Source organism: Triturus cristatus, chromosome 2_2 (genome assembly GCF_964204655.1).
Source record: "Triturus cristatus chromosome 2_2, aTriCri1.1, whole genome shotgun sequence".
In the NCBI taxonomy this organism is placed as follows: Eukaryota; Metazoa; Chordata; class Amphibia; order Caudata; family Salamandridae; genus Triturus; species Triturus cristatus.
Window position 1 is genome coordinate 150,162,359 of NC_140582.1, and position 24,582 is coordinate 150,186,940.

General features: G+C 43.1%; 1 protein-coding gene across 4 annotated transcripts in view; it reads left to right on the forward strand.

Moving 5' to 3' along the window:
* LOC146861982 (phospholipid-transporting ATPase ABCA1-like) overlaps nucleotides 1–24,582 on the forward strand; it is a 3,104,259-nt gene that overhangs the window by 1,734,167 nt on the left and 1,345,510 nt on the right. For all 4 annotated transcript variants that reach the window (XM_085641135.1, XM_085641137.1, XM_085641136.1 and 1 more), the window contains exon 23: nucleotides 12,067–12,275. In XM_085641135.1, coding sequence (XP_085497261.1) covers nucleotides 12,067–12,275 — 209 coding nt within the window. The remainder of the gene's footprint in view (nucleotides 1–12,066; nucleotides 12,276–24,582) is intronic.

Consider the following 24,582-nt stretch of genomic DNA (forward strand, 5'->3'; position numbering starts at 1 on the left):
TGGCTGTGGTTGTGGTGATGCTGGCTCTCGGTGAGGTGATGCTGGCTCTGTGTGCGGCGAGGCTGGCTGTGTTGGTGGTGCGGCTGCAAGTGGGCCTGCTCCCTGGTCTGAACTCGTGCTGGCTAGAGGTGATTTTTGTGGCCGGTGTGCCGTCTCCCCTGCAGCATGCCCTGTACTGCATGATGTCACATCTGTGGACAGAAAAACAACATTGGCTCAGTGTCCCCGAAGGGCTGCATTGCAAGCGTCACAATAAATCATTTCACATTCCAATCTGTCCTCTGTCTCCTTGTGCCTCGAGTGCGTGACATGCCTTGTTGCCCTGTAACATTTACGTCATGGTTAGTGTTGCCCTGACTACATCTCCCGGAATGCATTGCCTGTCTGCACTGACACGTGTGGACTGCAGTGTGATTCTCGTTTCACAATGGGGAATGTGGGATAGGGGTAGGGGAGGCTACATTGCTGTGCTTTCGTCTTACCTTGGTGTGTTGCGGCTCTGGCAGAGCTGTCGGCGTCCCCAAGACCCACGACGCTCTCTTGCTCGATTGTGGCCGCCACCAGCTCCTCCAGTTCGGTGAGGGCAGGTGCCCTGTTGGTTCCACCTCCGGTCTGGCTGGCCTCCTTCTGGATGTCGCCCATCTTCCTCTTGGTCACAATCCTCAGGTCATACCAGCGCTTTTTGAGGACCTCAATGTCCCTGTGGGTCACTCCCACAGCATTGACCTGCGCCTGGATGGCCAGCCATATGTTGCGCTTTTCGGCCTCAGGCACTTGCAGGGATTGCCTCCCAAACAGCTTCTGGTGCTGCTTCACCACCTCCTCCACCAGCACCTGGAGTTCCTTGGGGCTGAATTTGAGCTTCCTCCTCCTTTCCCCTCCGTCTTTCTGTGTTCTCTGGCTGGACATGCTGTTCGTTTCCCGCTCGCACATGCAACTGCTCCCTGCCTCTCCTCTGCACTCCAAGCCTCTCCAGGGTCGGCTAATTATGTACACCTGCCTGGGTGTGGCCACTTCGGCTAATTGTGTACACCTGCCTGGGTGTGGGCAGTTCCTGGTTGGGTGGGCTGTCGTTGCACAGGATTAGCTGTTTCGTCAAGTCATGTGATGTTATTTACCGAATCCGTACATACCGATTCGGTATTTTCCGATTCGGTAGATACCACCTCGGTATTTTCGGATTCAGTAGATACCACCTCGGTATTTTCCGAATCGGTAATTATCACCTCGGTATTTACCGAATCGGTGAATTCCGATTCGTATTTACCGAATGTTACCGAATCGGTAACTGTTACCGAATTTTTACCTACATATAACTTACCGATTCTAATTTACCGATTCGGTACGGCTCGGTATTTAAGAACCGGTAAAATTTATTTACCTACATGAGGCCCATAGAGAGCCTTTGGGTCAGCTCCGTTCTGCCAATGGTCTGTATGAGAGTCATTGAAACTCTGTTTCCGCAAATGTGAGCTCGCTGCATGGGGTAATAGTTCAATCCACATCAGTCTTTGACTCCCTTGCGGAGTATGCTTTAGTGTCACAGCTGATTGGCCAGGCCTTTCTTTTTCAGTTTTCTCCTTTTACATCTCCCCTTTCTTACTTTATTTCTCCTATTTTCTATCTTAAAGTTTCTTAAGATGTTACAACAGCTCTGCAGGCAGTGCTAACAGGTAGCTTACTTGCTGCTCATTTCATCTATAGTGTGCTGCCTCCCATGTGGCAAATTGCTTTAAACCAGGAGACAACCAAGGAATGTTGTTTTCCATAATGTATCATTGTTTTACCAGTCCAAGATAGCCAATGTGTTGATTCTAAATATGGTGGCCTTGATGGAATTTTAAATCACCGATAGACACTACCTCTGCAAGATAGACACCCAAAGCTATGTTTCATTTCGTTACTGAAAGCATGTGTCTGCTATATTAATACAACAGCATTTTTTCTTTTTTCTACTTGTATTTGTTTAATTTATCTTGCATATCTTGTTGAGTTTGTGTGTGTTTTATTGCAGTTGTGTCAGAGGGTAAATGCAAGAATGAGTCAGCCGATTTATGAATTCATATATGACTGCAAAGATAAGTGACAGAGTGAATAAATGATGACTTATTAAGTGCCTAAACCCATCAGTGGCACTGAAGGAACTTTTATTCATAATCCAGACCTATTGTAATTGCCAATGGTTGATACTGGTGTAACGTAAACAGAGCAAATATGGAGGATTTCTGTACCTACTGGAAAACATCTCCCTTATAAATGATACAAGCTTGATCATTGCAAAATTGATGGTGCAAGGATCATTATTTCCCACCTGCAGAAGAACCATTCCAAGAACTTGTAAAAATGAAGTGTCTAAATGTTTGTTGTTTATGTCACTAATAAGAACATGGGGACAGGTTCAGAAAATCCACGCTATTTATTTATTTAAATTTGCAAAGCACTGGCATGAGACAGATGAGTCCCGATAGTACTGCTGGGGTAGAAAGTCAGTCATAACTAAAAAGCAGCTGTCTTGCTGAGTGAGGTGGGCTGGAGGAAACCCTGGTCTCTTGGATGTTATCACCTAATCTGTCTTTATCAGAAGCTATTCGATGCTTGCAGAGTCTCTGGTGGGGTTATTCTTGGTCATATAAAGGAAGGACAGAAAGTTTCCTTGATCGGGTAGTTTTTCAGTTTTTTCCCTAAACGGTGCCAGACTTGGCAGGATTCACATGTCAGGTTGCAAGAAGTTCCAAAGTTGTGCTCCCACTTATATCGTTCTATCTCCTGCCTTGGGTTTGGAGCCTGAAGGTGTTTTTTACCACTACCCTGCTGAAGCTTTGATATGGTACAATGCAATCAGCATTTTATCCTCTGTGCTATAGGAAGGCAATGTAGTTCTTTGAAGACACACACTGTGATCTATTTTTATTAGTTATAGCAGAATCTACTTGATTCTGCTATCTTTTTAGAATTGCAGTTCTCCTCCTTAGGAAATTCTGCAATAAAAGATGTTACAAAAACTCTGGTACAAATAGGAAAACAGGCACACTTTCTACACAAATTTATACACGGAGGGAATATGCGTATGTGCATCTTGCCTCTCCACAAATATTGCACTCACGTTCTGTGGGGCTCTATGGCCCCGGCCGCAGCAATAATTCAGCTAAAGTCCTCTATTCAACAGCACTTCAGAGCCCATCAATGCTTGGGCTTTTACGGGGACCTGATGCTGTACTGAGGTTTTAATGTCAACTGCTGTTCATCTGCAGCCAAACTGTATTTTATGTTATGTTATACAGCACTTATAGCGTGCACGGATACTCAGGAGTGTCCCAGCGCAGAAGACAATTTGAAGGAGACAGAAGGGGAGAGTAAATAAAAATTGCTGATGTTAATTAAAAAGCAGGGTTTTTAACTGCTTTTTAAACAACCTAATGCCTTGAGTGTTTCACGGATCATAGGGGAGAACTGTGGGAGGGTGGGTGTAGGAAAATGGCCCTCCCTGAAAGGTCACCCCAAACCTTTTGCCTTTCTCCTCCTCTTTTTCTGACCTTTTTTTGTTTTTGTTGGCTTTAAGTTTCTCGGTTGTCTACCACTGATGACCTGGGCAAAAGTGCATGTGCTCCCTGAAGACATTGGTATATTTGATTTACTAGTAAGTGCCTTGTAAAGTGGCATCCTATATACCCAGGCCCTGTAATTCAACTGCTTTTACGGGGCCTTCAGCACTAATTGTGCCACCCACATAAGTAGCCTTTCAAACCTGTCTCAGGCCTGCTACTGCAGTGTCTGTGTGTGCAGTTTACTGCCACTTCAACTTGGCATTATAAACTGCTTGCCAAGTATCAAACTCCTGTTTTATGACATATAGGTCATCCCTAAGGTAGAAGGTAGGCCCTAAGTAACCCTAAGGGCAGGGTGCCATGTAAGTAAAAGGCAGTACATGTGCGTTTAACCTTTACATCTCCTGGTAGTGACCAAAAGCCTATTTCATTGTCACTACTGTGAGGCCTACTCCTCTGATAGGCTAGTATTGGGAAATCCTTAATATACTTTTAAGCTATAATTCCTTATCAGAGAGGAGTAGCTTTTTCATGTTTCATATGTTTAGAATGGTAATGATAAATCTTCTCTACTGGTGAAGTTGGATTTAAGATTACTGTTTTAGGAATGCCAATTTTAAAAAGTGGACATTTCTCTGTATGTAGTGATCCGTGTGCCTGCAAGCCTGTCTCCAGTGCATGTCTGGTGTGGGTGACAGCTGCATTTTTGGCATTCCATCTAGACAGCCACAACACCTGAAGGATAGGTATGTGAGTACTCACTTACAGACATCTGCATTCCAGTGGCCTTGCCTGGGCAGGATTGAAGGGAGGAGCTAACACTTCACTTAAATAGGTAGTGTCCTGTCCCCACACAAAGGACTGATTACCCCCCCTCAGTCAGCCTGACAGACAGGACTGGGGTGAAAAGGATACTTCAGCACTTCAGAAAGCTGCTTCAAAGCTGCTTTGAAGCCACCCACACATCAAAGGCACTTTTGGGCTTGTAACTGAAGTTCTGCCAAAAGAACTGCTGTGCTGCTTAAAGGACTCAACTGGACTGCTGATCTATAAGGCCTGCTTTTCTGTTTGTTGTCATGCTGCCCGTTGCTGTGCTGAAGTAGAGCTGGACTTTGCCTCCATTCCAAGTGATCTCCAAAGGTTTGTTGGCTTGCCTCCTGATGATTGAGATTCAGGGATATCAAAGTCTCTAGTCCTGCATCTGTGCATGGCTCACTGGAAGTGGCGTAGATACTTGCGACATGGATTTTGCTGCATTTTCTGTCTGCTTGTAACAGAACCGGTGCTTCAACCTGGTTGCGGAAGTAAAATCAGGACATCGCCTTGGAACCAGTGCTTTACCTCCAGAGATGGAAGCATCGTACAGTGAATTTCTGCTGCTGCAGCTTGGTGAGATTGACACATCTATATTTAATCAAGAGGGGGAGAAGGTAGGGATTGTAATCCATTCAGCTTCCTTGTAGTCAAACAAAATATCGAGAGGGAGTGGATCACTTGACCTGAGTAACCAGGGTTTGCAATGTGTTTAGTCGGCTTTTGTTAGAAAACCCTCATTCACGTACACAAGCCGTGATACGGTATATCTTGGTTCTCCGCCCTGTTAAAAACGTGACCGCATCATCATTGGGTTTCTTTTTTGTATGCTTTACTCCACCAGGAGGAGAACCACTGGTTATTGTAGTAGTGATCAGTGAAGGAAACGTGAAAGTGCTCAAGTGAGGTGAGTTAAAACTGGGGGTTTAAGAGCCTCGTATTACCTAAACTATGCCTTTAATTAGTCTGGAACCGAGGTAAGTAAAAACAGTGTTGTGCGTGAAAAGACGAGTTAATATTCTAACGCACTGGAATGTCCATATAAATGGTTGACATGTTCCAGCCCTTTCGAATTGCCCTGATGGGTCGGGGGCTTTCTTCAGGACCTCAAAAAAGTAGTGTCTGCGAATTGTTACAGCCTAGGTTAACCACACTGTAGTTCACTTGATTCAGATAAGGTCAATAAGTACCTTTACGTCCTAAAAGATGGACTCCGCTGGGGTGCCGGCGGGCATGATAATCTGTGGTTCTCCTCCTGGTGAAGGAAAGCATACGAAAAAGAAACCCAATGATGATGCTGTCACCTTTTTAACAGGGCGGAGAACCAAGATATACCGCCTCACGGATTGTGTACGTGAATGAGAGATTGACACATCACCTTCTCTGCATTGAGAACATCAGAGCATCTCGCTGTTTGCAACAGGGAAAGGTACTTTGTTCACTGAGACATGCATGGGTCCTGTAGCTTGCAGGCACTCAATCACAGTCGGCCCGAACTTTAACTTTGCCCCACTCCAGCGTGACCTAAAGTAACTATTTTAGCTATACTTGCTTCTAAGTGCTTGTCTGCATTTATTCCTTTACAATTCAATATCTCTAATGATCAAGAAGCCTCTGCAATCCTCATCTGTCACTACCAGCCGTCTCAGGAGACAACTCTAATAAACATAAGCACAATGTATCAGAAATACATGTCTTACGCCCAGGATGACAGTATGCAATAAGCTTTACGATGGAGTCAGCGTCTTGCAACCGAAGTCACTGCTATCAAAATAACGGATGCTTTTGCAATATTAGACAAGTCATTAATCTTGATTAGCCTTAAGCAACAGCAATTTAGAACAATCTTGCAATATCATACACCAGACTGTATCTCTAAATGGGCAATGTCTGGAACCCCCAGGCGGTCATACTGCCCCAAGTGTCGCCTCGATGCAGCCGCTATTGTCCATATGTTCACTGAATGTCCTGAGCTTAAAGAATTTTGGGATAGTCAATTCCACTTGATATCAGCACATTTGAGGTTTGAACTCCATCTGAACAATAAGGAAATCTGGTTGGGTCATAAGCCCAGGGCTGATGCCAGCCTTAGTTCACTGGTTATGACCATAAATGTCAGTGCTCGTTTATGTATTGCTAGCGTATGGATCGATCCTGTACCACCAAAAGTAACGGAATTCAGGACAATGCTGTGTCAAACCATGAATGTGAATCAGCAGCTGCTAAGACCAGTGGCCCTTGTTCAATCGAAAAAGCCAAAAGAATTTGGTCTCACCTGTATTGGGCCTAGCTTGCGGCTCTCTTCACGAACTGACACTGTTATAATTTGGACTATTATAGACTGATCCGCATTCCTAAACCTTTTTTCTTTTTTTCCCAGTTATGTCTCTTCCCTACCTGCTGGTCTATTTATCGTTTGGTTTATCACTTTCGCTTTCTCTCCTTTATATCTTCATGTATTGGTATGGCGATAACGTAGATATATCTTGATATAACAACAATCTTATGTAACATTTTTTCTGACTCTCCGTAGAATCAAATAAAAATGTTTTTTTGTTTTTTTTAAATCAACATCTCAACTTCTCTGCATTGGATTTTTGTCATTTTTGGTTTGTTCAGAATATAAGGATTTATTTTTCTAAGCATTTGTGCAGTCTTTTTGTGGTGTACTCATTGTGTTACTGGTGTTGCACAAATACTTCACACATTGCCTCTTTAAATAAGCCTGGCTGCTCTGTGCCAAGCTACCAGAGGGTGAGCACAGGCTATCTTTTAGCGTGTAGCTAACTTACCCTGACTAGAGTGGTGGTTCCTGCCTGTCCTCGGTGCATACCACAGCCAACGAGGAATCCCATTTCTAACAGTGGGGTTGACAGGTAGTGCTGTAGCAAAGAACCCTCTGACCTTATGAGCTTTCATTGTGATGGGCATTAAGGTTTTAAGGAGGATTGTTAGGGGGCAGCTAGCAGAAGGGGCAGGGAGCATAAATGACATGGTGGCTTTAGAGGGAGCAGGTAGGAGAGGGAGAAGGAAGTAGAGGGGGCCATGTGTGAGAGGAAGAGGTAGGAAGAAGGGGCAATGTGTCAGCAGAAAGGTGCAGCGAGAGCACAGGGGACATGGAGCAGAAAGGACAATGTCAGCAGAAACGGCAGTGTGTGGGTTAAGGAGGACGAGTGTGAGCAGAAGGAGCAGTATGTGAGCAGCAGGGAGGGTATGGTGTGTTTAAAGGGGCAGGGAGCAGAGACAGAATGTGTGAGCAGTGCATTCAGAGAGTAGATGGCCAGAGCATGAGCAAGGGAACAGAGAAGGAAGTGTGTGAGCAGAATGGGCAAGAAGGGGAGAGGAAAGTGAGTGTTCTGAAAGATCAGGTAGCAGAAGGGGCAATGCATGAGGAGAACAGGCAGGAGATACATAGGGTGCAGTGTGGGTGCAGAGTGAGCAGGGAAAAAGATGTGCCAATGGAATTAATGGCGGTGTTCAACCTTAAAATTTATAAAATTGTGCACATTTCACAAGTGGACAAGCCCACTACACTCTAGTACCACCTGTAATTCCTCCCAAAATATTCAAAAAACGGTCTTGAGACCTGTGCCCCATCCCACCACAAATGCTGTGAACCTGGCTCCCATGATCAATGTAGATTCCAATGTTAAGGAATCTGTGAATGCTAAACTACCCATTCTACCGTGGCGGTCCAGACCTAGGGGAATGCTGAAATATAGGAGTGGCAGAGTACAGATTTACCCTCTTACCTCTGTCTTAAAGGCCGAAATGTTAATCAAAGCATTGGCATGTTCAGGCGCTTGGAGGCCCTCATTTATCAAAAATGATTCATTGTGTGACTTTGGCATGGAGATGGTAGATATTTGAGATCACCAGGATCCTGTCACTATGACCACATAGATCATGAAGCTTATTCTTAACAGAATAGCTGGCAGACACTTACTGCTCTGTTGTGCATGAAGGGTCAGGCCATAGTTTCAAAACAGTTTCAGTGCTCACTGCCAAGCCCTGCTCTTTCCTGCTGGTCCTAATCGCCACCCTGAGCCTACATACTTTAAACGTCTGGCCACACATTTGAGAGGAGCATAATGTCTCTTGCAAATGTTCAACCACAGCTTAATGAATCAGGGCCATTGAGTTTAGATACTGTCACCTGCTCCGCTCAATGAAAAACATTCTCTTTTTTTATTAGGATTCAGCAATGTTACCCGAAGAGGATAAACAACAGGGTGAAGGTGTATTGCTCTTCTGATAAAAGCTACATCTACGTACATAAGTCAGTAATCGAAAGTTGACCAGTTAACCTGTGCAAAGGGTCTGCCACTATTGGCGGCTCTGGCATTCATAAGTGGTGAGGCAGAGGGGAATACAAACAAAATGTATCATAATTAAAGTAAATAAAATTGTGCTTACCTGCAGCTCTGACAGATGCCACCTCGCTCCTCTCGGATGATCGTTGACTCCAGCTGCACACTGTGCAGTCTCCCAGGTGCCAATCCCAGGGCTTCTCTTATGCTAGGAAAACTATTCCCAGCATGAAAGAAGTGTTGGGATTGATGTGAACGCCCTGGCTTGCCTCTCAGACAGTAACTGGGAGTTTGTAACATTTGTCCAACCCGGCTGTACAATGCAGCCAGGTAAGAGAAACCTATGTGCGCATGAGGGTTTGGCCAGCCTAAGACAGTCATGCGCACTTAAAAGTGCCCACCGCCCACTCCCCCTGCCATGCCTGCCACAGGGGACTGCCTAGACCCATCCTTGAGGCAAAAATAAAATGCTTTTATTATCATTTTGTTTTTGATTTTTAGCAGGGGGAGCCACTCTTGTCTGCCACTGTGCCGTTTTTGTAAATTTGATCCATTTGAGCTAGATTTGTTTTCATTCAAATCTGCAAATGAGTTGCAAAGGTGAATTGCGTGGCAGGTGAAGTAAATCCATAATTAGGCACAAACTTCTGCAGGCTCATAATGCCAAGCTCATAATGCCCATAACTATATAAGTCCTGTAGAACATAAAGGTGAATATGAGTCATCCTTGAGGAAAACTAACCTGTGTCCCGGTAGGTTTTTAGTTTTCATCAGGTCGAGAGTGTGGGCTACTTCGATTCTTTTGTGGCCAATTATCTGACATCTAAAACTCCTGATTAACAAATGGGCACATTCTGTTTTATTTTGGGATGGAAATACATCTTGGACTCTCTTTTTCTCGCTCTCTCTGGTTCTCAATTCGTGCATGAGCATTAAGTTGTCAAGATTCCACTACACATTCATCCTGCTCCTGGGGTCTACAACTTGAGAATTTGATGTAAAATCCAATTTCCTATTATTATGCCTTATCTGCAAATTGGATGCGGCCACGTGCCTCATGCATTTTTAACTAAGAAGCCAATATGTCATTTGTATCGCAGTTATATCTAGTTGCATTGCAGAAGCGCCTCAAGCAGCAGACTCAGACTTTCCACTTCAAATTATAGATGTAAGGGATAAATTATAACTCAGACGTCAATGTGCCATATATCAAGGAAAGGGCCTGCCTAGCTTACAAGGCAATGCAGGGGTAAATTAAACTTCAGAGGCATTCCTGCTTCTGAGGACCCTTTGATATTCATTAAAGGTCATCTAGTTGATGCACACTGAGGATAACCTGAAAATAAATATCACATGTGACAGATTTTCAGCATTGTCAAATAAAAATCACATTTAGAGCTGAAAAAACAATAGTGATGATCCAGATAGTGTTCTTTAGCAAAAGAACAATATCCTGCGACAACAAAAGTTGATTAGTTTGCTTTAAATGAATTCGGATAGTGTAACTACATTCTTTGGAGAATGAGAAGATGATGTTTGATTGGCAATTCATGAACATAGCTGAAATTATATTACTTTAATAAAGCGAAGGTGAAATTAGTAACTTTTGTTTTATGACCGCACAGAGTATGCCTTGTTTAAAGATGTCTAATTTTACCTTTGTGTACAGTAAAGGGTTTTGCCCTTTAAGAACTGTTAAGCATGAGGCAATATGATATGTATACAAAGTAAAGTATCCTAGTCGGTAATCTAGCATAAACTGGAAACGAATCATCTCTGGTAAAAGTGTGCAAATCAACCCCACACTGCCATGGACAAGTGATGTAACAATAGCCCCTGCAGCTGACGCCATGCAGGCGCCCAGGCTCCAGGGAGCCCCTTCTGGCACTGTGCACAGGTGGGTTCGAGAGCTCCTGGCTTGGTCTGGAGCGTAGAAAGCCCCCTCCATGCACTCTGCAGGGGGCCCCCTCAAGTTTCCTTATGCCACTGCCATGGACCATGACTTGAATTGGGCAATGGGGGCATTCTTACGTCACTGCAGGCCATCGGCCACCAGACTCTGAAAGCAGCCTCCTAGCCTGCAACCTAGTGAAGCTAACCCTTAAACATACGTCATGTCTATTTAGCAACTGTATGTAGAATAGCACTTCCCCATATTACCGGTACCCAGGTGAGTTTATTTAGGATTTAAGAAAATATCAAAAAAGAAGATTAAAAAATGTACAGGAAAATATAAAAAATAGCAAGGTTTGATCTGCCAAGCCATCACATGGACAAGGATCACATGGACAAGGCGACTTGTTCCCCCTTCTCCCCCCCAGAGTGCTGCAGTCCTCCCAAAAGCATAGAAGCCACCAAACTGTTCCTGCCCTGAAGTGGAAGAGAAGGGATCTCTCCCTGTGCGTAAGATCGAGGGCTAGGTACAGTGAAGGTTCAGAATGCGCCAAAGACATAAAATAACCCCGCACAGAACACTTACTTATTCAGTGTGCAACCTCTTAGCCTCACAAAGCTCTGAGAAAAAATGCTTGATTCTTGGTTTATCACCCTGTTTGATACTCGAAGGAACCACGAACAGTGCAGGCAATGCTATGGCACAACATTTTTGAAAATATAATTCAGCCATGGAAGGGTATGGCCCTTATCCAATCTGAGACAGCCAGTGATATCTCTGCACAGAGAGGCCTCAGGATTAAGCCACACGCTAACCCACAACAACAAGGGAGCCAGATTTACTTGGTCCAATATGTACTGCAGGTTTAGCTCCGAGCTGTATAATAAAGTTTGAGCTGGTGGGAGGAAGATAAAGTAGACTCCAAGAAATAAATTTTTCCTCGGCTTGGGGAGAGGAAGCATTGAGATGGCCCCAAACCCCTGCATCATATAGCGCGGCCGGCACACATGGTGCATAATAAACATTTAAAAGAGGATTAATGGTCCCTTTCCCCACAGCCCTCAGTAGATAAAAAAATTGGGCCATCCGCTCTACTGAGTTTAACCCATGAGTTTTTGAGCTGGGGCTGCCAGGAACCCGTGGAATTAAAATGTATTCCTAAATTGCTAACATTATTCACGCTACTGAGCAATTATCCTGTTAATAAAAGCTTAGAAGTATTTATTTTACCAGGCCCACATGCCACTTCCCAAAATTTGCGACCAGGTCTAGGCAGCTCATAAAAGAGCAAAAACGGTCCACGACACCTGTAGAGCATTCGGGCTTCGTGCAAGCAGGACCGCGTCATCCGCTCAATTCATCTCAATTATAGTGTTTAGAGATTTTTGCTCATATTTAATGAAGTTGATGTGGACCCATTGTGTCAGTTTATGAAAAGAACGCTTTGCCTTTTATCCTTTAGACACGCCTGGTTTCAGTGTATTTTCTCTTTCCCGGGTTACAGGCCGTACGATTATCCTGTCCACCCATCACATGGACGAAGCGGACATCTTGGGAGACCGAATTGCCATAATATCCCACGGCAAGCTTTGCTGCTGCGGTTCCTCCATGTTTCTGAAGAAACACTTCGGAAGTGGCTATTTTCTCACACTTGTAAAAGCCTCTAATGTGAGCCAAGATGTCTTGCCTAAGGCGCGAACTGGACTGATTAAGGTAATGCATTTTGAATATAAAATGGAGATGTGAAAGGAGAGAGTGTGTAGGGAGACTTCATGGACGCTGATGGTAATTTAAACACCATTATTCAGCACATGGATATCGTCTATTAGTTATGCGCCGCAGCTTCTCTCTCTAAATGCATAGAAAATCCTCTGCAACATCACACATGCATTCTAAAATGCTGCAAGTCATGCACCAGGCTGCCTTTCTAAGTACATTAAGCACGTACATGAACATTATTACAGTGTCAAATATTTCATGTAAACAAGTGAGTAGCCAGAAAAATAAAATACGCCCCACTTACACCACGTGTACAATGACAATAAGCAAGTGAGCCCAACAGGCTTAGAGGGAGAGCTCCCCTGAGGGAGTGCTGAAAAGACTTTCCACTCCACCCCTCTTTCCGTCTTTTTCGTCCTTTCTGTCCCTCGGCCCATATTTCTTTTTATATCTGTTTCCGTCCTCCTTTAATAATCTTTGTAATTTTTCTATTCATTCTTTATTCTTGCTGTCCTTCGTTCACCCATTCTTCCTTCTCTGCAGATGTCATTCTGCCTCTCTTCACCAATACATTCATGCTTTTGCCTGTGTATCCCTCTCTCCACCCATCCTTCCTTTTTTAAATCCTTGCGCCTATTAGTATAATTATTTAGTCATCCTTCTCTACATCCATCCACTTATTCTCTCCATCTATCAACCATTGTTCTGCCCATCCAACCATTCATCCATCCACCAACCCACCCCCTTCCCATCTATCCTTCTCTCATCCCCACTTATCTTTGTCCCTTCGAGGCTGTCTTTTGCCATTTGTTCCATCGCTCCATAAAGCTGTTGTCCTATACTGATATTCATGAGCTTCATTTTGAAAACTAGCAGTCCCTGATCAAACTAACATAAGCTATAAACAAGCAATTACATGTTTCATGTTAATCAGAAGTGCTAAGTGGCACCCACCCTCTATGCTGCAAAATTGGCATTTGATGTTGCCCCTGGGTGTAAATGTGGAATGTCCAGGATTGGCCCCTTTCCCCTTGAGTTTGCGAAGCATTTAAATTTTTCTCGAAGGGGAGGGAGGGGGTGGCCTTGGTGGTGGAGAGAGTTTAAAACTTCAGGTCATGTCAGGGAGGGTTGGGCACCACACAGTGCATTCAATACATTGATCACACAGTCTAGCCTGAGAATATGACCAATGGATAACATACATTCATTTACCTTTCCTTCAGCATGATACCATGCCTCTTCTGTTCCTGTCTCAATTACAGGCATGGCTCCATTAATTTTTTATCTGGATGGCCAAGGGTGCATCCAGGTGGGCACCCAATTTTTGTCTCTTCTGGAGGTAGCATACAAGCCCTAGATAACATCATATCTATTTCCATACAGTCATCACTAAACAATCAATAGATTCTGTGTGTATACAGAGCGTGTAGAGAGTTACTTGCATGTAATAGCCGATAATTGTAGTCAAGCGCAAACTCTCCTATATTCCAGCAGGCCTTGCTTCAACACATGTACTTGCATACCAAGCAGATTATAATATTAGTTCAAACTTAAGGAGGTCCCTATTATCACACCCAAGCCTTGACATAATTTCACTACGAAGGTTGGCTATTACTCAATAGAATTTGTCCACCCCTTATTTCCCTGCACAGCATAATCTTTATGATTGTTTATTTTCTTGTCATTCATTTGTGGTGCACTTGCAGTGATAAAAGGTAAAAAGATAGCAAAACCTTTGGAAAAAAAGAAAGGAGTACTTTGGAAAACTCATGCCTGCAACTGCAAAACAGTTGACTTCTGTTAAAGAGGTAACCTTCTGTTCCATGAAAACTCCCCTAGAAACACATCCCTACATTGGTATGTCATGAGCTTCTTCTCATGCTTTAAAATAATCAAATTCTGTTTTTGCCCACGAATCATTGTGCGGCGGAAAGGTGTGACGACAAGAATAGTGTTAAAAAAGAGCTCGCACAGGCTGCAGTTTAAATCCCTGTAACCAGTGCAGATACATACATTTCATGAAGTGCTGGGAAAGCTTCAGCCTAATCATGCACCTAATTATGCACCAGTTCACAAATGGTGTGTGGTAAGATCTGCACTATCAGTGAACATTTTTTTAGCAACAGTTTACTACTGCTGCAAAAGCAGTTTTGCCAATAATATGTAAGTCTATAAGACATGCACATCTGTTGACATCAAGAAAAGGAGGCGATGAGGGTTCCAAGGTAGAAATGGGTTTGATAAGCTCAATGTTCTTCTGGAAGAAATTTCAACGTTTTCATCCACATATTTTGTCACCTCATAATGGCTAGTCCATCGATTTCAAGATTACATTTGAAAGTCAGTCCATTATATCGTTGGCTCACATAAAAATGATGAAAGAAATTTTACAACATATTAGATGGCATGTATGGCAAAAAGATGAAGTTGTTGATTGTAGCTGTGTATGCAAGGAATACATGTGTTTAATCTCCTCTATATTACAGCTAGAACACACCCATTGCACCCACTCATCAGTGATGCTCCATCATAACACTGACTTCAAATGTAATTTGATTCAACATCGCAGACAATTAAGCATCTTAAAATGTGGGCACCTATATATTCACCATCTAGCTGTTAGATCTGTAGAAGACCAATTAAAGGCTTCTTGGGTTTGACTTTGCTAACAAAACACACCATGAAGGATAGATTTTCAATATTACATTTATCACAGGAGCAATCACTTTTAATACAATTCTTTGAATCACAACTGCGGTACGTATTTTTAGGGGTGGGCGGTAAACTTCGCTCCTCCAGTGACGTGATGACGTGCAGAGTTTTGGCCACTCCACACAGAGCGTGGAGTTCCAGAAAAACTAAGCCAACCACCGCATTGAGTTTTTTTCCCGCACGTGGCTCACCAAAGGTAAGATGGTGAGTACAAGCAAGAAAATCAACCACTAGACCGCCTCCCAGTGAGATTTCTCAACATGGGGGGTGCAGCAGGTCTCTACCGCTCGCGCTGGGAAAGCTGCTGCTCGTGGTGAGAAAGCTGCAGCTCGAATAGAATATCTACTCAAGCAACAAAAAGGAGCAGTGCCCTCTGGTGCACAGCAAGGTGCCATTCATGTTGAGTTTCCAGGCGGGACAAGGTCACAGCACAAAAGATCAGCATGGTATGACACAAATCTGCCGCTTTCAGAACTCTGCATAGTCCCGTGGAGTTTTTGGGTAACTCTGCAGAGGAAAACTCTGCAAGTTCCACCTGCCCCTACTTACTTTTGATTTTTGAGAGCTAAAACATCGATTACTTTGCTTTGGATACATTTAGGTGCATATTTTGCATTTAGGGGAATAGAGTGCATAACTTCTGCTAGCTTTTTATCTTTTTAAAAGGTGTAAGGAGAAAATTTTAAAAATAATCCACTGATTGAATCAAAAACATCTTCTGTGTTGCCATGTAGTAGGAGTTTATTCACAACAAGAAATTGAATTATTTCTCCAGTACTTTTTAAGTAATATTGTTTATTTTCTATTACTTTCTTCTCTAATAAAAAACAATTGTATCTCCTTTTTCCACTCTCTTTGATGTCTCTGCTAGAGCCAGTACAGCATTGGTGTTTGTTTGACTGGCCATATATTTCGCAAAACCTGTACCAGATGCCAGGGTACATTTCCAGTTACGGAAACCAGTTATAATAAAAACTGTATCATTATCAGTTCTCTTATTAGTCAGCACACAACGTGGGTAACAAAAGCAAGCAAGCGCTAGACTAATGAAATACTTCAGCCATGGTCAGGTTTTGTATCAGTCTGAGCTGAATGTGCTCTCACAGTCTTCAAACATACTTTGCGGATAAGATTTAAGAAATGGTTTGGAATTTGTATCCATATTCAAATCAGTAGCATGGTGCTATGACCATCTTTACACTATGCTTTGTCAACAAGGTCTTTATTCCAACAATACACAATATAGCTGAGTAGGCATTTTCCTTTCTTTGTTACTTTTCATGGGAGATGTGGGTACAGAATTTGGAATATAATACAACGGATTGTGGGTGGCAAATAAAAAAACCTCACGGAATGATTAATCTGTCCATGATGCCCGAGATAGGCTTAGCAGCAACTAAAAGATGTATTTAAAAATAGTAACAAAATAATTGATTAGTTAAAATTGTTCCTGAAATAGAAGGTCAGAATGCCACAGGTTATATATAAACCACAAAGCAATTTACGGAAAATTGATAATAGTGCCTCCTGCCTGAAGGAGAGCTTAGTTGCAAGAGTGATGCACTGCAGTGCAACCTACATAGTGGTGTTACTGTATTATGTGTGAGTGATCAGAGTACTGCTTTTATCTTTTTTTTCAGCAACTAACATGGCTGCCAAGCTTCCCAGGTCCATGCTAGCTAACCCAGTCATATTTGTTTACTTGAATTCTGGGACCTGCAGTTTTATTTATTCTAGTATGAATCTAAAACTACATGTCCCACAATTCTAAGAAACAAAACAGCCTAATTAGTCATCATCATCAAAACTAGCCCATAAAACATGCCAAATATGTTTATAAAACATCACACAAATGAATATTTACTTTTAGAATAAATATTACATATAAAAACTTTTAAAACTTTAACATTGGTGACAGGAAGTGAACATTGTTAAAAACTATTTTAAAAAGGGAATAGCACCATGAGATAGATCATAGAATTGAGATAAGTGCAAATTACAGGTCACTTTATTCAAAACTCCTATATATTTACATAGACAGATATACACAGGGAAAAAAGAAAAAAAGGTTCATATGGACAACGTGTATAATTTTTTAAAGGTTACACACACACCCTTTTGCTGAGTAGCCACACTGCATATAGGTATTGGCTAATGTCAAATACCAATAGCTTGCTGGTATCAGACCGTAAGATTTGATAGGCTTCCTTGTATTGTCTTACACCAGTGGAAATGCAGAGTGGTTTACGCCTGGACTGCCTGAGCCTATTATACGCTGGGCAGAGAAAAACGACATATTCAACATCCGTAATCCTGTAGTTACAGAATACATATGCTGGTGAGTCAAAACAATGGGTTTTCTACAGGTTACTGAATTTATTAACCAATAGTGGACCCAACCCAAATTTAATAAAGAGCGTGCAAGCAAAGAAGGGTTGAATCAAGTCAATGTACAGTTCCTTAACAGGTGTGGGCTTAAAAGATAGGCAATCATCCACCATACCATCAGTTTTGGCCTTATGGTGATGTTCAATGATGTCACTATTCCAGTAGGCATTTTTTATAATAGTCTTCGAGCTGGAGGCGATTAATGAAGTATTATTTCGATATTCACTCAGGCCGAGGTGGTGGCGATAGAGTTTGACGTATTGAAACCAAGATGGGAGATTAGATTTACTTAATTTCCATATTTCCTTCTGCTACTAACCTATAATGAAGAGGTTCCGGGGAGGACCACAGACTGGCCTAATATAGGAGGAGTTTCAATGCCACCATGTCACTGACACTTTTGAGACCAGTATAAAAAAATAAAGGGAACATGGGAGTACCCTGACATAAACTGAGAAGGGATCTCAAGAAGCTATTTTCCTTTGACGTTAGGTCGTGGGAGTTGACAAACCGCTAAATTTCCACCTTACACAGTGCAACAGCCTGGGCTTTAGCCATCTAAACTTCAATAGCAGGGGAGGCAGATTTGGGGACGGTCGACTTAAAACTCTTGACAATTGCTGATGTGGAATGTAACAGTATTAATTCACTTTTTGCAATCTATTCTGATCCCCAGATAATCAAATTTTTCAACCATACGCAAAGTGGACCCCTTCATTAAAACCGCCCCTCTGTAGGATCTATGAGGATTAAATACCATTATATTGATATTTTAGGTGTTCGCCTCCAACCCACGAAGTTCACAGAATTCTGTAAATTTGTTCAGCAGGTTTTGACGCCCGCACGAGGTTCATTGGAGCAGAAGAGTTTTGTCTGCAAAAAGCAGCACGGTAGTGGAACACCCTCCTACTCCTGGGGAGTCATAAACACAGTTACATACATGCTTCACCATATCATTTATGTGCAATTAGAAAAATGTAGGTACAAGTACACACCCTTGACACACCGCGCGGTCTACAGATATGCAGTCAGTCAGTTTTCCACCGAGTCCACATCTGACTTGAGCAAAGAAATTGTCGTGCAATCTTTTGAGGGTGTCTAAGAGTGTGTGATCTAGCTCCAGAGTTGCTAAGGCAGACCACAGATGATGTCTGGAAACAAGATTAAAGACTGCCCTGAGATCCACAAAAGCCATGTAGAGATGTCCCTTGGTGAGCCAAAGATATTTCGAGATTATAAGGTCAAAGCAAAAGATTTGATCACTCGTACTCACCTTGTTTCGAAATACTTCCTGTAATGGAGAATGGAGGCTAATCCAGAAGTCTGGCCAGACCCTGGCGGCAAGAAATCTTCAGGATGTTGTCAATGATGCTGATGGGCTGATAATTACTGGGAACACTTTTTTCACCTTTTTGTATACTGGGATAATCTCACCAGGATGTGGAAACCTTACCACCTGCTAATATCCTGTTAGACAGAGCGTTAATGTGTGGTCCCCATACAGTAGGGTCATAGAAAAACAGGTAGGAATGGACTTTATCAGTGGCTTGGGCCATCCCAGGTTTCATAGCCTGGATAGCCCTAAGAGTTTCTATAAGGGTGAAGGGAGTTGTGATATCTCCTGGGCTCCCGGCCTTAGTCTTGGGTGTAGTGACCCCCTGCATTAGTTTGGGCATAAATGTTGGCAATGTGATTTATCTAATGCAGTGGTTGTATTGAGATCTCTAAGGGGCTAAGGGATCTAGTACTACCCTGTGAGAAGATACACCACAATGTCTGAGAGTCATTATTTTCCACTGCCTCGACAAATGCTTACCAGTTGAAATCTATCCGGTTCTGTTTGGTGGATGTAATAGCGTATTTAGAGTGTGCACGGGCAACAGTAATTGTGTCTTAGGATCCCTTTTTAACAGCCTCGATAAATTGCCCTTTCGCCTGACAGCATTCCTTTGGAAAACCAGGCGGATGCCTGCTGGGAAGGACCCTTATTGAATATTAAGTCCTTAGCACAAAGCAAAAGAAGGGCAATGAAGAGGGCCTCATGGTGACCTAACATGGAAGATGTATCAAAGGGCTGTTCTGTGAGTGGTTTAAAAATGGCACTAAAAGTGTCATAGATTTCAGTCATGTTTTGGTGTCTAGCCAAAGTTTGGTCCATTTAATGGATTTTCTGTTGTTGCCTAATTTTACAAAGGTCTGTGACTTGACGCCTTTGGCAGTTGAGTTTCCTAACAAATTACCAACCATTTTAAGCCTAAGTGCATTATGGTCACTGTCTGGTTAAAATAGAATACATAATCAATTATGCTTTTTGAAAAATTGCTAGAAAATGTATAAGTTCAATGTGTGTCAGACTGAAACCTATCATTACATGCCCGCATACCATGGTTCAAGATAATTGACAAAAGCTGTATGGCAAAAACTAGTCATGTCAGTAAAGGCTTGCTCCAATAGGGGGATACCTCTAGCTTTTCTTCAAGACCAATTGCTGACTCTAAACCGTTTAACGGCTCATAGGTAGTTTTAAAGTCTCGAGCAATTATGAGTGGGATGCTATCTGTTCTTGCAGGAAGGTGATTAGCGAGTAATTGTCAAATAATCTTTGCTATGCTCGACTGAATGATTACACACGTTGTAAAGGTCGATCCTACTGCCATTTCTGCTCCTTAAGGAGAGACCTACAATATCAGTACTTTGACCTCTAATTTATTGATAGATTAATAGGGCATGTTTTTAACCTAGATTAGTAGGCCACCAGATGGGCGCACAGCCTTGGAGGGAGTTGCCTCAATGCTGAAATTAAAATAACCAGGCCTAGGGAATTTTTCTGTGGCCCATGTCTCTTGCTAAATTATGTCATGTCGATTAATGAAGTGACCTCAATCTGGGTCAATAACTTCCCCTAAGAGTACCGCAATGTTCCAGAATAGTAACAAAAGTGGGGATAAGAATTTGTTTAACGATAACCCCTACTGAGGTAGGGGACTACGTGGAGATGGCTGTTCAACAACGCGTTGGCGTTAAGTGTGTGTACATTATGATAACTAGAGATGTAATGCGTGATACATGGTTGCGTCAAATAGTTGGGAGAAGTGTTATAGCTAGTAAGACTGCTCACAGAGTCAGGATCTATAAACAGGGGGATTACACCCACTCTGTCTCCCTCCCCACATGTCTGATGTTCCTGGGAAGAAGCAAGTTGGACAGAGTCCGGGTCTGAACCCTTCCCCCTCAATCTATGCAAGCCAAGTCTGAGAGTGTTTGAAACTTGTTAAGGACAGGAACGGCACACCTGTAAATAGGGGTGGCAGTAGTCATCCTTGGCCCTCAAGTAGTGGTGTCTAATGTGTTTGTGGAAGTACCCCAATAGGACAATACTGATACCGGTACCAGCACACTCGCACTGTCTCCGTGCCCCGCAAAAAATTGATCACTGGACAAGGCTAGGATTTTTACAGCTTACCACATTGCAGTCCCGTTCTTATGCTTAGCCGAAGTATCCACCCACCGACCCTCCTCACAATCAAAATGTCCTCGACTTCGGTGATGTCAAATCTGTATTGCGAGATAGCCAGTGGCAGAACTTGTATTTCTGCTCATCAGTTGGTTCTTCTCTAATAGTGTTTAGATGTGGCACATCCGTCAGTATAGCCACATGAGACAACAGTCACGGGAAAGATTGAGTCGTGAAAGGTTGGGCAATTGTTGAAGCTTGGCCTTAGCAGCTGCAGTTTGTCTCCTTAGTAAGCTCCTCTTCCACCCTGGCCATCACTATGATGGTTTGCCCCTGCCCTTGTGTCGGTTCCCCTTCCACTGGTGGCTGAGTGGAGAGTTGGTCCAGGGACAGTGCAGGCCATTCCAATCTGTGTCAAGTCAGGGGCCACAGTAGTAACAGAAATCAAACTCGGCGGCTTGATGTAGACCCGAATAGTGACTGTGAAAGTGGTCCTTATGTCCAGCAGGTCAGCCTGGGACTGTAGTAGCTGAGTGCCTGAGTCACAACGGTTACCACTTTAAATAATCTGTCGATCAACGGGGACAGGCATGGGTTCACCAGAAGCTGGAATTTATTAAAAATATAGTCCCAGTCCAAACTAGATGGAGCTGCTGCACAAGCGGTGTTGGAGATTGTGGTTACAGATATCTGCGAAGCTGGGGGCCGTGGGGTAAAGGGGTGCTGCTCCTTGTGCTGGTCACCCTGATAGCCCTGGATCTACCTTGACCTGCTTGCTTGGATTTTTTTTTGTACTTGGTTGGTGCCCCCAACCACTATTGTTCAGAGGGTCGGGATAAAGCAATTGCAGTGTAATCGGTGGTGACTGTAGTGGCCAAACAATCATTTCGAGCAAGAGGCTATGTGGCGCTGAAGAGGCCTCACTCCCAATGCCTCATTAAAGCCCCAGGCGGGGCTGGAGCCCCTCTTCCAGTTCTAGCAACAGGCGCCATCCCGCAATTACAATCTCTTTGTCGAAGACAACCGCAGCTCACTTCAGGAATGAATTGAGTGTAATGTCGCTTGGGGTTTTACAGGGACCTGGAATATCACCCTGTATATTACTGTGGGACCACTTTCACAGAGCAAAGTTATATTCTGGCATAAGAAGCGGTTTTCAAAACCCAATGAAGGAACACAGGTTCGAGGATGAGCGCAAAGGCAAAAGGGGTAGCCCAGCCTCCTCCGGGAGATGAAGGGTGCAAGATGGGGCCACCCTTGGCCCAGACTTTGCCTGGGTGTGGCCCGCACAACGGCAGAGCTGGCAGTGCTAAGAGTGCTCATTGGAGGGCTTTACTGCTACCTCTAATCATGCAGTGTTTCACGTCCCAGGAATGTTGGGGAGCTGGGAATTAAAGTCTCCCTTAATGTCACCACACTCGGGGCTCAAGATCCCCAAGAAAGTCCTCTGACATGCCTAATTTATCACACATGCACCGGGAAATCTTCGCAGGAGTGAACTAGAAGCATATTAGCAAGGAGGAGTGAGAGATAGAATACATGAAATGTATATTATCTGATTGAGATCCACCTAGCTGCAACAAATAAGTGATCCATGACATGTGCTTGATAGCTGCAGTCATGGTATAACTCTATATAATCCCCAGATTGACAGGTGAGCACCCAGTAGGCATGTACTGTATGCGGCCAGCCATGGCAAAAAATCTCGAGTCAATCCAGCAGTGATGACAAGTGATCCAAAGGAATGTACCAGTTACAGACAGCCAGAGTAGGCTTCACCCAGCGTAGCATGGGCACGAGATTTTTACAGGCAGGCAGATAAATGGCTTTTGGTATTTTGGAAACAACAGAGAAGCGATCCAGTGCAAAAATGGGTCCAAGGGGTCCTAGGCAGACAGCATATATGCACTATACATCCACCCAAGAACAACAGAGGAGTAGCATTATGTTTGCATCATATACAGCTAAACATTGTAAATTTAAGACATTACTAGTATGACCCTCCTCTTCGTCAGTGGCACACAATCTAATACACTCACAGATGGGTTATATGAGCAGTAAGTACCAAACTGCAGCCTACAGTCTGATACATATGTTCATTATAGTAATATGGTAGCCAACAGCATAGGTAGATAGCTTTAATCATAAAATGGCTCATATTTCCAGGGCGACCACCTTTACAACACAATCTTTTCCATGCAAAGCCTTTACATCAAAGCCTTTACCATGCATGCCTTTACCATGCATATGCCTTCACTAAACATGGTAAGTATGTAGAAGGACAATATATTAGTGGTAAGGATGGTTTTAGGGTTTAGAGGTGGGTAGTGGAAAAGGTGGCACAAGTAATTTTAGGGTTTAGGGATGAATATTGGTAAAAGGTAATAAGAGTCATTTTAAGGGTTTAGGGGTTGGTGTGGTAACAGGTGGTAATATCCACACGTCCTTATGCCCAATTACGATCAGCAAGAACCTACATCAATCCTAAAAGGTACAATGAATAAAATCCTAGGTGGGATAGTGAAACCGGGGAGACTAAGAACCCTGCTAAAAATCAATATCTCGCACAGAGTCACGCAGCTAAGAGTGCAGCCGTTCCAGCAAGTGCTGGCCCACACGGAGGACATATGGCGACAGGGTCCCTAATCAAACATACAGCAATGAAAACAGAGGATGTTCAACCTTAATTAGTGGCCAAGACCGTAAGCTAACCCTTATCTCATGGAATATTGCTGGGTTAAGTAACATCTTTAGAGACAAGGCAACACTAGACTAAATCACAAAGGGGGACGTGTTGTGCTTTCAGGAGACCTGGGCCAAGTCAACCACCCCAATTGGCGGCTTCTATGAACATCACATACCAGCGACCAAAAGGACCATCTTTGGATGCCCATCTGGGGGTTTATCCATTTTTTTAAGTCACACTTGCAAATTTAAAATCAAAGATATAAAAAGTAGAGTCATCTAGGAGCAGGTGCTAAGGGTGAATTTAGGCTTTAGGTGTGAGTAGTGGTGAACTGATGTGAGGGTAATTTTAAGGTTATGGGGTGGTGATAAAAATAATTAAATATTTTAGGGGTGGATAGTGGTAAATGGATGTAAGGGTGACTTTAGGGTTTGGGGTGGGTAGTGATAAATTGAGTTAAGGGTAATTTTATGGTTTAAGGATGGGTAGTGGTGAAGGATGTATGGGTGATTTTAGGGTTATGGGGAGGGTACTGGTAAAGAGATGTAAGCATTGTATACTTTGTAGTCTAAGTTTTCTTCTACTAAAATATTTAAACAAACACCAAATAACAAAAATTAGCAAGTTTAGGGTGTCGGACTGGAAACAATGTCTGTGATTACATGACATGACATTGTCATCCTTCACACAGGTGAATGCTTCTGGTACCTCCAGATGTGCATGGGAGAATACTTTTTAAGGATGTATGACGTTACAACGCACACTATTACAACGCATGCACTTACAACGCATTTTTTACAACGCATAATCCATTACAACGCATGACATTACAACGCATGACACTACAACGCATTTTTAAAAAATACCTTTACAACGCACTACCATTACAACGCATACTACCTTTACAACGCATACCATTACAACGCATAATATTAAATTACATTTAAGGTAAGTATTAGATAGTATAGGGGTAAAAATTACTATTCTAACTCCAGGGGGTGCAACAGTAGGGTAAGTGTTGGATAGTGTAGGGGTAAAAATTACTATTCTAACTCCAGGGG